Source organism: Phocoena sinus, chromosome 2 (assembly GCF_008692025.1).
Source record: "Phocoena sinus isolate mPhoSin1 chromosome 2, mPhoSin1.pri, whole genome shotgun sequence".
NCBI lineage: Eukaryota > Metazoa > Chordata > Mammalia > Artiodactyla > Phocoenidae > Phocoena > Phocoena sinus.
Window position 1 is genome coordinate 67356468 of NC_045764.1, and position 13188 is coordinate 67369655.

At 36.7% G+C, this 13188-nt stretch overlaps 1 protein-coding gene across 1 annotated transcript in view; it reads right to left on the reverse strand.

Moving 5' to 3' along the window:
* The window catches only part of PIAS1 (protein inhibitor of activated STAT 1), a 121771-nt gene that overhangs the window by 48748 nt on the left and 59835 nt on the right, over positions 1 to 13188 (reverse strand). Inside the window, 1 exon segment of the mRNA XM_032621189.1 lies at positions 184 to 275. Coding sequence (XP_032477080.1) covers positions 184 to 275 — 92 coding nt within the window.

Below are 13188 nucleotides of genomic sequence, written 5' to 3' on the forward strand. Positions count from 1 at the left end.
TCCAGAAAGTATTTCAGATTTATCAGAAATATTAACAGTTATTAGGGTAACTAACACTATAATAGTATTTTCAATACTAATATTTGCATGACAATAATACTCAACCAATACACTGTTTTTAAAAGTCACTTATTATAGACAAAACTGGATTCAAAGGTCAAGCTGCAAGTCACACTCGAAGACAACTTACATGGAACTACTGATTTGCTGCACTTGTTGTGGTGTCAATGCAAATGCAAAACAGGTTTCTCGAAAGCGCTGGCTGTTGTCTGATGCTAAAGAAGAAAAGAATTATATTCTTAATTACCTTCAAATTCATCAATATAGAACACAACAGCAAACAAACAAAAAAACCCAACCATTCACACACCTTTAAATTAACTAGGACAGATTCTAGAGTTTAGATAACAACTCAGTTAAGACACACTGAAAAAATAAGATATGTGCCAATATCTAATCATATAGATGTCTGCATCTAAAAAGCACACTTGTATAAAAACATGCTGATATTAATTTTATTTAAAATAATATAAACCCATTTAAAAGATACATGGCTTCTGAGCTAAGTAACAAACATATACATACACCTTGAGATCTGCACAGGTGGAGATGACAGTTGGACTTGAAGGCAAATTAAGAATTTTATCATCTCCCATCTAACTATACCATGCCAAGTTTTATACAATAAATATCATATACAGTTTCTCCTACGCTTAGATGAAATGACATCAAAATGTGCCTGTGGTCACTATCTCAAAGGAGGAAAAGGAGTTTACAAGAAGGGAAGGAAGGGAATAGAGAGAAGGAAGGGAGGGAAGTGGAGGCAGGGAGAGAGAAAAGAGCAAGAAAACAGGCAGGGAAGCACAGGTCAGTGAAGACCAGGGATTCCTACAGGGCGCTGCCGTGAGCAACAATATTTCTATTGGCTTTTATACACATTATGTCTAGTTTTAAAATCAGTGGTCAATATCCCTCTTGTTCACTAATATTTCCTCAGTGCTTGGCACAAAGAAGCACTGAATGACTGTTTGTTGAATGAACAAAAAGACTGAAAATTAAGAATACCGAACTTATTATTTAAACTGTCCTTTTCCAGGATAATTTTCTAGAACAAATGGATCACTGAAAGTTATTACCAGGAACTCCTAGCCTGTGGGCCACTTAAACTGGTGCAGAAAAAGGAGCTGAACCCATCTCTAAAAGGGTTCAAACAAAGTATAAATGGAAGAAGTGAAAGGAAGGTTGAACTCTATCTAGATCAATGGTCTGCAAGCTCATTTGATTATTTGTACCTTTCAGCAAAATAATTTAGCATATACCATGTATATGTTATGTATGTTAAACTATTATATTGATATTGTATATGCTATAAAACACACCACAAATAGAAGTTAAAATGTTAAGATTTGACATAAAATTTTAGATATTTTTGTGAATTCGATTTTATGGAAAATCTCAACTTTAGAAACTTCTGTTTTACAGGTGATATTTTTCCTTTATCCTATGGATTGTCTTGTGTACCCCCTGAGATGCATACCCCCAACATCGGAGGTCACTGTTTCGGATGATCTGCCTGCAAGCAACACTTCCTCCAAAATTACCACCAAAGACAAATGTCAAAAAGCTGTACAAAATGTATCACTATGAGAAAGAAATGCAAAAAGAACACTGTTGATCTACAATTTCATGTCAATATAGGAGTATCTTTAAAGTCTACATTTGCTTTTCTGCTTTCTGTGATCTGGGAAGGTTTTTCTTAAAAACTCTATCCCCAAGAAACAGTTACTGACCAGAAAAGATTATCTTAATCATGAAATATCAACGTGGCAAAAGGCAGATAACCAAGGACCAGAATGTAGAAAAGCAAACAGTTTCCTCTGTCAGGTAATGAAGTGACTTCTTTTGCTTCTTAGAGGATATGTCTCTATAAAGATTTTAGTCCAGTAGGGCTTATCCTGATTTAGATTTCTGGCTACATTCTAAGACAGTGCTATTGATAAAATAATTTCCCAAGTACCCAAATTAATATTATTCTCTGGGAAAAAATTTCACATTCATTTTAGAATACATGAGTACAGTAAGTTTTGGACACACACACACGCAGATTTAGATAGAGAAGATATGACTAAAATAACAAGGCTGTTTCTTGAGCCACACATAGAAATCAGGTTTATTACTTAATAGTAACCCCTTTTACATCCTCTTGTGTATAAATTGCTCATGGGGTTATTACTGTTTACCTGGAAAAGCATCTTTTGTACTATTTGATTTTCAGGTTTAATTTTGCTGTGAATGCCAGTGAAATTATAGTTTTGGTCTTAGATAAGACTATTTAAAAACTTTTCTAAAAGTTAATTAAGCTATCATTATCCCTTTCAGAAAAGTTCAGGCCAAACAGAATCATGGAATCTTCATACTGAAAAATGAGTCTTACAAATCATCCAAAACAACGACCTCCGATGTTGGGGGTATGCATCTCAGTGGGTACACAAGACAATCCATAGGGTTAAAGGAAAAAAAATATCTACCTGTAAAATAGAAGTTTCTAAAGTTGAGATTTTCCATAAAATCGAATTCACAAAAATATCTAAAATTTTTATGTCAAATCTTAACTTTTTTAACTTCTATTTTGGTGTGTTTTATAGCATATACAATATCAATATAATAGTTTAACATACATAACATATACATGGTATATGCTAAATTATTTTGCTGAAAGGTACAAAATAATCAAATGAGCTTGCAGACCATTGATCTAGATAGAGTTCAACCTTCCTTTCAATTCTTCCATTTATACTTTGAACCCTTTTAGAGATGGGGGAAGAGAAGCCATCACCTTGTCAAGCAGAAGATGACTGGTGATAAACAGTGTAATTGTAAGAAAGCTTGCAGCCCAACAGAGTAGCAAAGTTTAGTGGGAAGAGATGAGATCACATACACCTGGATTCCAAACTGGTTTTACCACTTACTTGCCACGTGACCTTAGGTACTCATCCACTCTGAATCTGTTTTCTTCAATATTTAAACATAAACATACACGAACACAAAAACCTCATAGGATTATTTTAAATTTAAATGAGGTAAGGTATTTAAAACAAGCACCAATTTCCTTTTCTGTCTCCCTTCCTCCTTATGCCCTTAAACTGAATCAAAATATATAATGCTGTAACTCCCACCCACTGATGTCATATAGCATATCCAGTCATAGCCATTCTTCAAATATTTAAGACAGCATTAATGTGCCCCCTCTCTCTCCATCGACTCTTGCCACTGTACTTCAGGCAAGACTTCAGAATTACTCACCATTCTGATCTTTCTCCTCTGGACATATACCAGTCTATCACACTTTTAAAGTGACAGCCAGAATTGAACACACTCTGTCATAGCATACTATTTCTCCAAAATATTTGCTGCCCCTCTATATTGGTCCATCCCCACAGGAGGAATATGACCCAGTGCCACTGATGCCTTGGTCAATGAAATGTGAGTAGAAGTGTACCACTGTGGAGGAGACCTTAAGAACTAGCCTTGGGTTTCAACATCTTTTCTTTCCAGTCTGCCTTGATTCTAGAGTGGAGAGAACAGAGCAGAGCCACAACCAATCCGCAGCTAATAAGTAACATAGTGAAAAATAAATCTTAGTTGTTTGCCATTGAAATTTATGATTGCTTATAAACTGACTTATTATTCAGATGTGAGATGACAAGAACAATATTTTTTATCAACAACTACCATCTACTTCTGTTAATCCATACAACAACCATAAAGAAATCTACTCTTTTCTCAGATTTAGAAATTGAGGTTCAAAGTAGTTATGCAACTGTCAAGGCCTCATACTAGGTAAGTAAAATCCTAACTGGAGGTCAGATCTACACATTTCCAAAGCCCATGCTCTTCTCAAAACATAGGTCTATTAGCTCCCCTGATCTAAGTGTGCTGTACTTTTTTTTTTTGCGGTACACGGGCCTCTCACATTGCGGAGCACAGGCTCTGGAAGCGCAGGCTCAGCGGCCATGGCTCACGGGCCTAGCTGCTCCGCGCCATGTAGGATCTTCCCGGACCGGGGCACGAACCCGCGTCCCGTGCATCGGCAGGCGGACTCTCAACCACTGCACCACCAGGGAAGCCCTGTTGCTGTACCTCTATTATGCAGCCTAGCATTATACTGAATCATAGAAAACAGGAAAAGAATTACCCACTATACTCTCATCATAACTGCTTGTCATTTTTACATATTTCTTTCCAATCAAATTACACATACAATTTAAAAGCTCGCTTTAAAAAAATTACTCTTATCACATTTTCAATTACAATCTCTATTACCATATTTAATTATTGCATTGTATTCTATCTGTGAGGTGTATGAAAATTTTAATTGCTCCCTTGATAAACCATTTAGGTTTTTCTAATTTTTCATTATTTGAAATGACTCTGTATACAGGGCTTATACGTTTGTTTTTTGGAATGGGGGCGGGGGGGGGGGGTAGCTATTATTTTCTTTGGATCAATTCCCAGATGTGGGTTTTCTGGGTCAAAAAGTATGGAGATTTTTTAAAATGAATCTTGACATATCAAGAGTGGTTTGCAAATGCTTGTAACACTGTAAGACCATGAGCAATTTGTGCATCTACTAAATACATCCTAGTCTGGCCTGCACGAGAGTTGCTGCTAATTTAATGGGTGGATCTGGGCAACTCCTTAGTAGTTTAATTTGTATTAAGAATTTTTTCTTGTTTTTAACTTCCTATTTAGTTAATTGTCTAATCTTGTCTTATGCCCATTTTTACATCTGCATAAGAGTTTCATATATAAAAAATATTAACCCTTTGGAAATCTGCTGCAAATATTTCCCCCAGTCTGTTATGTTTTTTCATTTTGGCTACATTTGGGATGATACAAAGTTAAGTTTTATGTAGTCTAATCTGTCAACCACCTCCTTGTAAATTCGTGTTGTTCCCCTTCTTAGGTTCAATCAGTACACAATTCAATTCTCTGGCTTGTTGTTTCTATGTAATTATCAATCCATCTGGAACTTATTTTAGTATGTGATATTTTTAAAAAATCTAAATTTTTGTTTCTCCAAATTGCTTAGTTATACTAATACCATTTGTTAAATAATCCTTCTTCCCTATGGATATGTGTGCTTCCTTTACCGTATATTAAATCCTTATATCCAACATGTTCCATTCCCAGGCTATTTTCTCATTGGTCTTTTTATCCTGGTGCTGGCACTCTTCTTTTAATTGTTATAGTTTCACTATGTTTTAATATCTTATATCAGGTTTCTCTACATCCATTCTTCTCTTTTTCAGAACTTTAACATCAACTCAAATGTTTTATCATCTAGATAAACTTCTGAATCCTTTTGCCATGATTCTCAAAGCTCAGTGGTATTTTGAGTAGAATTACAATAAACCCATGAATTATTTTGAGAGCTGACATCTTTATATATGTTTACATCTTTAATCTTCCCATCCTGGAGTACTGTATCCATTTATTCATATCCTTAAGGTTTTGTCATTTTCATCATATAAATTAGTCACACGGTTCCCGTTAAGATTATTCTTATGCAAAATATCAACAATAGGAGAATGACTGACTAAACATTCATATAATGGAATACTCGGTAACCAAAAAAGGAGAAAAATCAACAACACCAGAAGCCAGTTTCTTTTGAAGATCAATAAAATTGATAAACCTCTAGCAAGACTACTAAGGAAAAGAAGAAAAATAAGAATAAGGAATAAGAGGTAACATCACTACAGACTCTATAGACAATAAAAGTATATAGGAGAATATCATGAACACCTTTTTGCCAAAAATTGACAACTCAGAAAAAACAAGTTTCTTGAAAAACAAAAACTACCAAATAGATAACCTGAATAGCCCTATATCTAGTTTAAAGTTTGAATTTGTAGTTAAATATCTTTCCTGAAAGAAAAGTCTAGGCCCAGATGTTTTCTCTGTGGAATTCTACCAAATATTTAAGAAATAGTACCAATTCTACATAAATCGTTTAAAAAAACTGAAGAATTCTATCAAACATTTAAGCAAAGAGTAATAACAAATTCTTGCTCCCAAATTAAAAAGAGAACATTTCACAACTCATTTTATGAGAGTTATTACTCCAGTACCAAAACAAGACAAAGACATTAAAAGAAAATTACCAACTATTACCTCTCATGAACATAAATACAAACATTCTTAACAGAACTTTCACAAATCAAATCCAACCATATAAAAAAAAGGATAATACATTATAACCAAGAGAGATTTATCCCAAGAATGCAGGGTTGTTTCAACATTCAAGTCACTAGATTAACAAACTAAAAAAGAAACATGTTGTCATTTCAATAGATGCAGAAAAAGCATGTGACAAAAATTTAACATCCATTCCTGATTTTTAAAAAAACTCTCAGCAAACCAGGAATAGAAGTGAACTTCCTCAACCCAATAAAGGATTTCTATGAAAAATTTACAGCCAACATTACATTTAGGGACTTCCCTGGTGGTCCAGTGGTTAAGAATCTGCCTTCCAATGCGGGAGACGTGGGTTCAACCCCTGGTCAGAGAACCAGGATCCCACATGCTGCAGGGCAGCTAAGCCTGTGTTCCACAACCACTGAGCCTGCGCACTCTGGAACCACAACTAGAGAAGCTCGCTCGCCGCAATGAAGGGTCCCGCATGCTGCAACGAAGATCCCACATGCCAAAATAAATAAATAAATAAAAACCAAAAAAAATTACAATTAAAGATGAGAGACTAAAGAATTAAAAACAAGACAGTGACATCTGCTCATCATTTCTATTCAGCAATGTACTGGAGATTCTTGCCAGTGCAATAAGGCAAGAAAAAGAAAAAACATCAGGATTGAAAAATAACTAAAACCATCTATTCACAGACAACATGATGATCTATGTAGAAAATCTGATAGAATCTACCAAAAGGTATTAGAATAAGTGAGTTTAATAAGGTAACAATGATATACAAAAATCTGTGCTATTTCTATAAATTAGTAGTAAACAATAAGAAATTGAAATTTTAAAAACACATTTATAGTAGCATCCCCTCAAAATGAAATACTTAGGCATAAAACTGACAGACGAGGAGCTAGACCTGTGCGTTGAAAAATGCCAAATATTGCTCAGAGAAATTAAGGACCCAAATAAATGAAGAGAGAGACAGTGTTCATGGATCAGATGACTCAATGTGGTTAAGATATCAGTTGTTTCCAAACTGATCTACAGATTCAATGTAATCCAATAAAAATCCTAGCTAGTTTGTTTTTTTTTTTTTTAAGAAATTGAGAAGGTGCTTCTAAACTTCATGTGGAAATGCAAAGGACCTAGAAGAGCTAAAACAACTTTGAAAAAGAACAAAGCTAGAGGGCCAATACCCTCTATTGGCCCTCTATTGGTTTTGAAACTTATTATAAAGCTACAGTAATTAAGACAGTGTGATGTTGGTGTCTAGATTAAAAAAATAAATCTATGGAGCAGAATAGAGAATCTTGAAATATATCCACATATATATGAACGACTGATTTCTGACAAGGGTGCAAAGGCAATTTAGTTGGAAAAGAACAGTCTTTTCAATGAATGGTGCCAGAACAACTGGATACCCATATGCAGTGGGGGAAAAGTGCTTTGAGTTATATAGTACACCATATGCAAAAATTAACACAAAGTAGATCATAGGTGACATCAGAGAAAATGGTAGAATAGAAAGCTCCAGGAGTTAGTTCCTCCTCCCAAACAACCATTAAGCTGGGGGGAAAAAAATCAGAATCAATGACTTCAGAACTCTGAACCTGATCAGACACACAGCAACCAGGGGAATGCTTGATGAAGAAAGAGAATGCTGAATCTGTTGAGAGAGCTGTGTGAGTGATCTAGCAATTATCCCCTATTCCTCAGCCCCACTGTAGCTGTAGGGACTGTAGCCTGTCATCTATCACAAGATTTAAAGAGATGCACACACTTTTGGGGGGGCAGGGTGAGGGGTGACTGGATGTTTGGAGAAATCTCCATCAGATCATAGGCCAACTGAAGAGAAACTTCACAGACCACACACAAGGAATACAGACTTTGCAAAAGTAGTAAAGGAAAGTCACTATAGTCCCCTTGCAGATCTAGCTCCAGCTTCTCACTGAGGGTCACTAAGTTGCTGAAGACCTCTTTGGACTCCTCATCCACCTCAAATCCACAAAAATTGTGAACAAACTGTGGGCAAAGGTTCTTCCAAACCCCATTCATGGTGATGGCTGTAACCTCATGGTAAGCAAAGTCAGTGTTTTTTATGGCCTTGTAGATGTTATAGTCCTTCCAAAATTGTCTCAACGTTGTTCCTGATTCGTCACTCACCTTTAACTGCCTGACGAAAAGTGTGATGTAAATATTATTTCTTGAAAGTCGCTATAACTCCCTGGTCCATAGGTTGGACGAGCGATGTAGTATTCGGTGGCAGATGCAGTACTCTGACATTGGGATGAAAGTCATCTATGAATGGCCGGTGGCCCGGAGCACTGTCAAGCAGCAAAAGAATGTTGGAATGGGATGTCCTTCTCCAAGCAATATTTCTCTACCTCTGGGATAAGTGGTGGAAAAACCAGTCCTGGAAAATGGCCTGTGTAACCCAGGCTTTGGGGTTACTCTTCCACAACAGGAAGAGAGCCCTTGGCTATGTCTTTAAGGGCTCTTGTGTTCTCTCAATGATAAGCTAAGAGAGGTTTCAGCTTCATATCACTGGAAGCATTGCCACCAAACAACAGTTAGCCTATCCTTTGCTGCTTTATAGCCTGGCATCAACTTTTCCTCCTTACTGATGTAACTTTGGTCTGGCAGCCTCTTCCAGTATAGTCCTGTCTCATCCACATTAAGAACCTGCTCAGGTAAATACTCGCCTTGATCAATAATTTCTCGAAGCGTTTCAGGAAATTCCCGGACAGCTACTGTATCTGCACTTGCTGCCTTGACACTTACTTTTACATTGTGAAGGTTGGCTCTAGCCTCGAACTGATGAAACCAGCCAAGGCTGGCATTAAAAGATGTGCAATCTGGGCTTCTCTGGTGGCGCAGTGGTTGAGAGTCCGCCTGCCGATGCAGGGAACACGGGTTCATGCCCCGGTCCGGGAAGATCCCACATGCCGCAGAGTGGCTGGGCCCGTGAGCCATGGCTGCTGAGCCTGCGTGTCTGGAGCCTATGCTCCGCAACGGGAGAGGCCACAACAGTGAGAGGCCCGCGTACCGCAAAAAAAAAAAAAAAAAAAAAAAAAAAAAAAAAAAAAAAAAAAGATGCGCAATCTGATTCTTCACAGTGTTTCTTCAAGTCTTCATAAAGGCTTTTAGCTTTCTCTTGAATCAGCATTAAACTGAGTGGGACTTGATGCTGATACTGCATCCATACACTGAGAAGTTTCTCCATCTCCTCTATCACTTTTCCATGCTTCTTTGATATTATTGATATTGTCCACTTCATCGGCACAGCAGACTTTACACGTTCCATGATCTTGTCCTTGCTCTTTAGAATCATGCCAATGGTTGAACGATTCATGTTGTAAGAATGAGCAATATCTACCATCTTTTCGCCTTACTCCACTCTCTCAATTATTTTCACTTCTGTATCCATCGTTATCACTTGGCACTTCTTAGCAGTACCAGCTACACCACTGCTACTTTTACGCTTGCTTCCAGACATCCTGGGCTTGAAATAAAGATACTGTACTACAGTACTCTATACAGTACTGTACAGCTGGGGTCCCCAACCCCCAGACCAGTACTAGTCTGTGGCCTGTTAGGAACTGGGCTGCACAGCAGGAAGTGAGAGGCAGGAGAGCGAGCAAAGCTTCATCTGTATTTACAGCCACTTCCCATCGCTCACATTACCGCCTGAGCTCTGCCTCCTACCAGCATTATGGTGAGTTGTACAATTATTTCATTGTATATTACAATGTAATAATAATAGAAATAAAGTGCACAACACTTGAATCATCCCGAAACCACCACACCCCCAACCCTGGTCCATGGAAAAATTGTCTTCCACGAAACCAGTCCCTGGTGCCTAAAAAGTCGGGGACCACTGCTGTATAGTAAAGTACACAAAAGCACAACCACTTGTAGAGAACGCACGCACGTGACAATGTACACCAGACACGTGATCTTACATGACTGGACATGAAAATGCGCACTTGCATCTCTGAACGTTCTCAATTTGAAGGTTCTTATGTAGGGGAATTACTGTACACAAAACCAGAACCACTTCAAACTGACGAGGATGGCTACAATTAAAAACAAAACAAAATCACAAGAGTTGGTGAGGATACGGAGAAACTGGAACCCCCCCATACACTGATGATAGGAATACTAAAATGGTACAGATGCTGTGGAAAACAATTTGGCAGTTCCCCCAAGAGTAAAACACAGAATTATCATTAAGACTCAGCAATTCCACTCCTAGGTATATACTAATGCAAAGAAATGAAAGCAGGGACTCTAAACAGATACCTGAATGCCAATGTCCATAACAGCTTTATTCACAATAGCCAAAAGGTAAAAGAAACTCAAGTGTCCATCAAGAGGTGAATAGATAAACAAATATCTATTCCAGGGATGGATTGGGAGTAAAGATTTCTTTAGGTACAGTCCCAAAGCACGATCTTTTTTTCAATTGATGGATTGGACTTCATCAAAATTAACAACTTATGCTCTTGGAAAGACACTGTTAAAAAAAAAAATGAAAAGAGAAGCCACGGACTGGGAGAAAATATTTACAATTCACATATCCATTAAAGGACTTGTAGCTAGAATCTATAAAGAACTCTTACAAGTCACTAACAAGAAAGCAAACAACATAACAAAATTTGAATGTGCAGAAGATCTGAACAGACACCTCACCAAAGAACATAAATATATGGATGACAAAAAAGCACATTAAAAGATGTTCAACATCCTTAGTCTGTGGGAAATGCAAATTAAAACTACAATGAGATACACACCTATTAGAATGTCTAAAATCCTTAAAATGACAACACCAAGTGTTGACAAGGATGGAGAGCAACTGAAAAGTTCATATGCTACAGAAGAGAATGTAAAATGGCCTAATGGTTTAAAAAACAGTTTGGCAGCTGCTTACAAAGTTAAACCTGTATCTATCATCTGACCCACTTACTCCATTCCTAAGTAATCTACCCAAGAAAAATATAAGCATATAATTATACAAAGATTTGAGCCTAAATTTTCATAGCAGATTTGTTCTCAACAGCCAAAAACTGGAAACTCAAATGTCTATCAGTGGGTGAATGAATAAATAGTGTTATATCCATATAATAAATACCATTCAGCAACGAACTACCGATACAACAACATGGGTAAACCTTAGAATATAATCTAAGAGAAGTCAGCCTCGTTCCCCTCCCCCTCCCCCCCAAAAAAGATTATATATTCCATGATACCATTATATAAAATTTTAGAAAATGCAAACTGATCTATAGTGACAGAAAACACATCATATCTAGGGGCTGGTTGGGAATGGAAGGGGCAGCTGGGAGGAATTACTAATGGGATGAGGAAACTTTGGGGAGTGATGGATATGTTCATTAGTTTTATAATGATGGTGATTTCACAGAGTCAAAATGTATTAAATTGTACATTTCAAGTATGTGAAGTTTATGGTATGTCAAGGATATTTTGATAAAGTTGTTTAAGAAAGTAGTAACTAAAGCAAAATGGTGCACACATGCACCCACACACAAAAAAAACCGGCAGATGGTGAGGGGGAATGAACAACAGAACAGAACCCTTGTACCACATTTAAGGCTCAAGTCAAAGAAGAAACAGCCAGAAATTCAGAAAGAAAAACAGGAGGAAATGGCGTCCTTGACATCAAGGGAAGAGAGAATTTCAAAGCGGCGGTGGTACACGCTCAGAAGTCAGGATAAGAATTGAGAACTAGACTTAATAACTAGCAAGCCACAGATGATCTTGGCTGGTCCTGTTTCAGTGCAATGTGGAGCAAACGTCAGATTGCAACAGATTCAGGTATGAATGGTTATTGATTTTAATACTTAAATATGAGAACTTTGTTTTCATATCTGCAATAGGAAGTTAATATCTCAGATTTGTGAATTAATTACTATTCTGTTTTGAATCACTACAGCCAATCTTGAAGGTCTCCAAAGTTCCATAATGTAATTTGAAATTTTGCTAAGATAGGACTTTGAATATTAGCTGTTTTGAGGATGTAGGATGAGTGTCCCGGGTAATAACTCAGCCTCTCAATGTGGCCTTGTACACTTGTCAGTAGCTCTTGTTGAGGGTAAAAACAGTCATTCAGATTTCCACCTTTTCCATACTCCAATTCAGAGAAAGGATGAAATGTTCTAGTGGAGTTTGTAATTAAGGATACCTATAAAGGTCGTGGAGGATATCTCTTGTGAATATTAAGGGCTCACTGTACTTATAGGAGAAGATTTTCAACAACCCGCTCCCCCCCCGTAAGTATTAATTACCAATGTTTCATCTGTAAGAAAGAAAACCATTGCCTATAATAACCAGAATATAATTATCAATCAAAACATAAAATGTGCAGAGAAAAAGTTATGGCTTTAGAAATTTCTTTTTTTTAAAAAACATTGTTCCATAGAGAGATGAACTAGACTAAAAAGAGAAAGAGGAATCATGTTGCAATTTACAAAAACTAAACATATTGGAAGGCAAAACCTAGATACATAACATAAACAAAGTTATTGAGATTCTGATGATAGAAACACTAAGCTAATCTAAGTGGTTGTACTTTCAACTGCTCTAAAAATATTTATTATTCCACCTCACCAGCAGAAAGAAAAGCTAAAAATAGTCATCTTTCTGTTATAGAATATTTCTTGCTGTCTTGGGGAAAGTGAAACTAAAGTACCTATCTACAAATGTCAGTCTTAAAATCTTTATTGAAATTTTGGTTTATTCAAAAAAACAAACAAAAACCTGGACAATAAGGTAATTTTTAAAAATATACCTGAAATTACATAATTTCATCACTAGACTGCTCTACCACTGAAAAAGAAGGTTGCAGAGTATTTGTTTCCCCCAATAAAAGGCATATACCGAATCATCAACGAACTTATACTGCTTTTGACTATCTATCTTTAATATGGTAAGTATTTTAAGCAAACAAAATATAATGACCTGAGAACA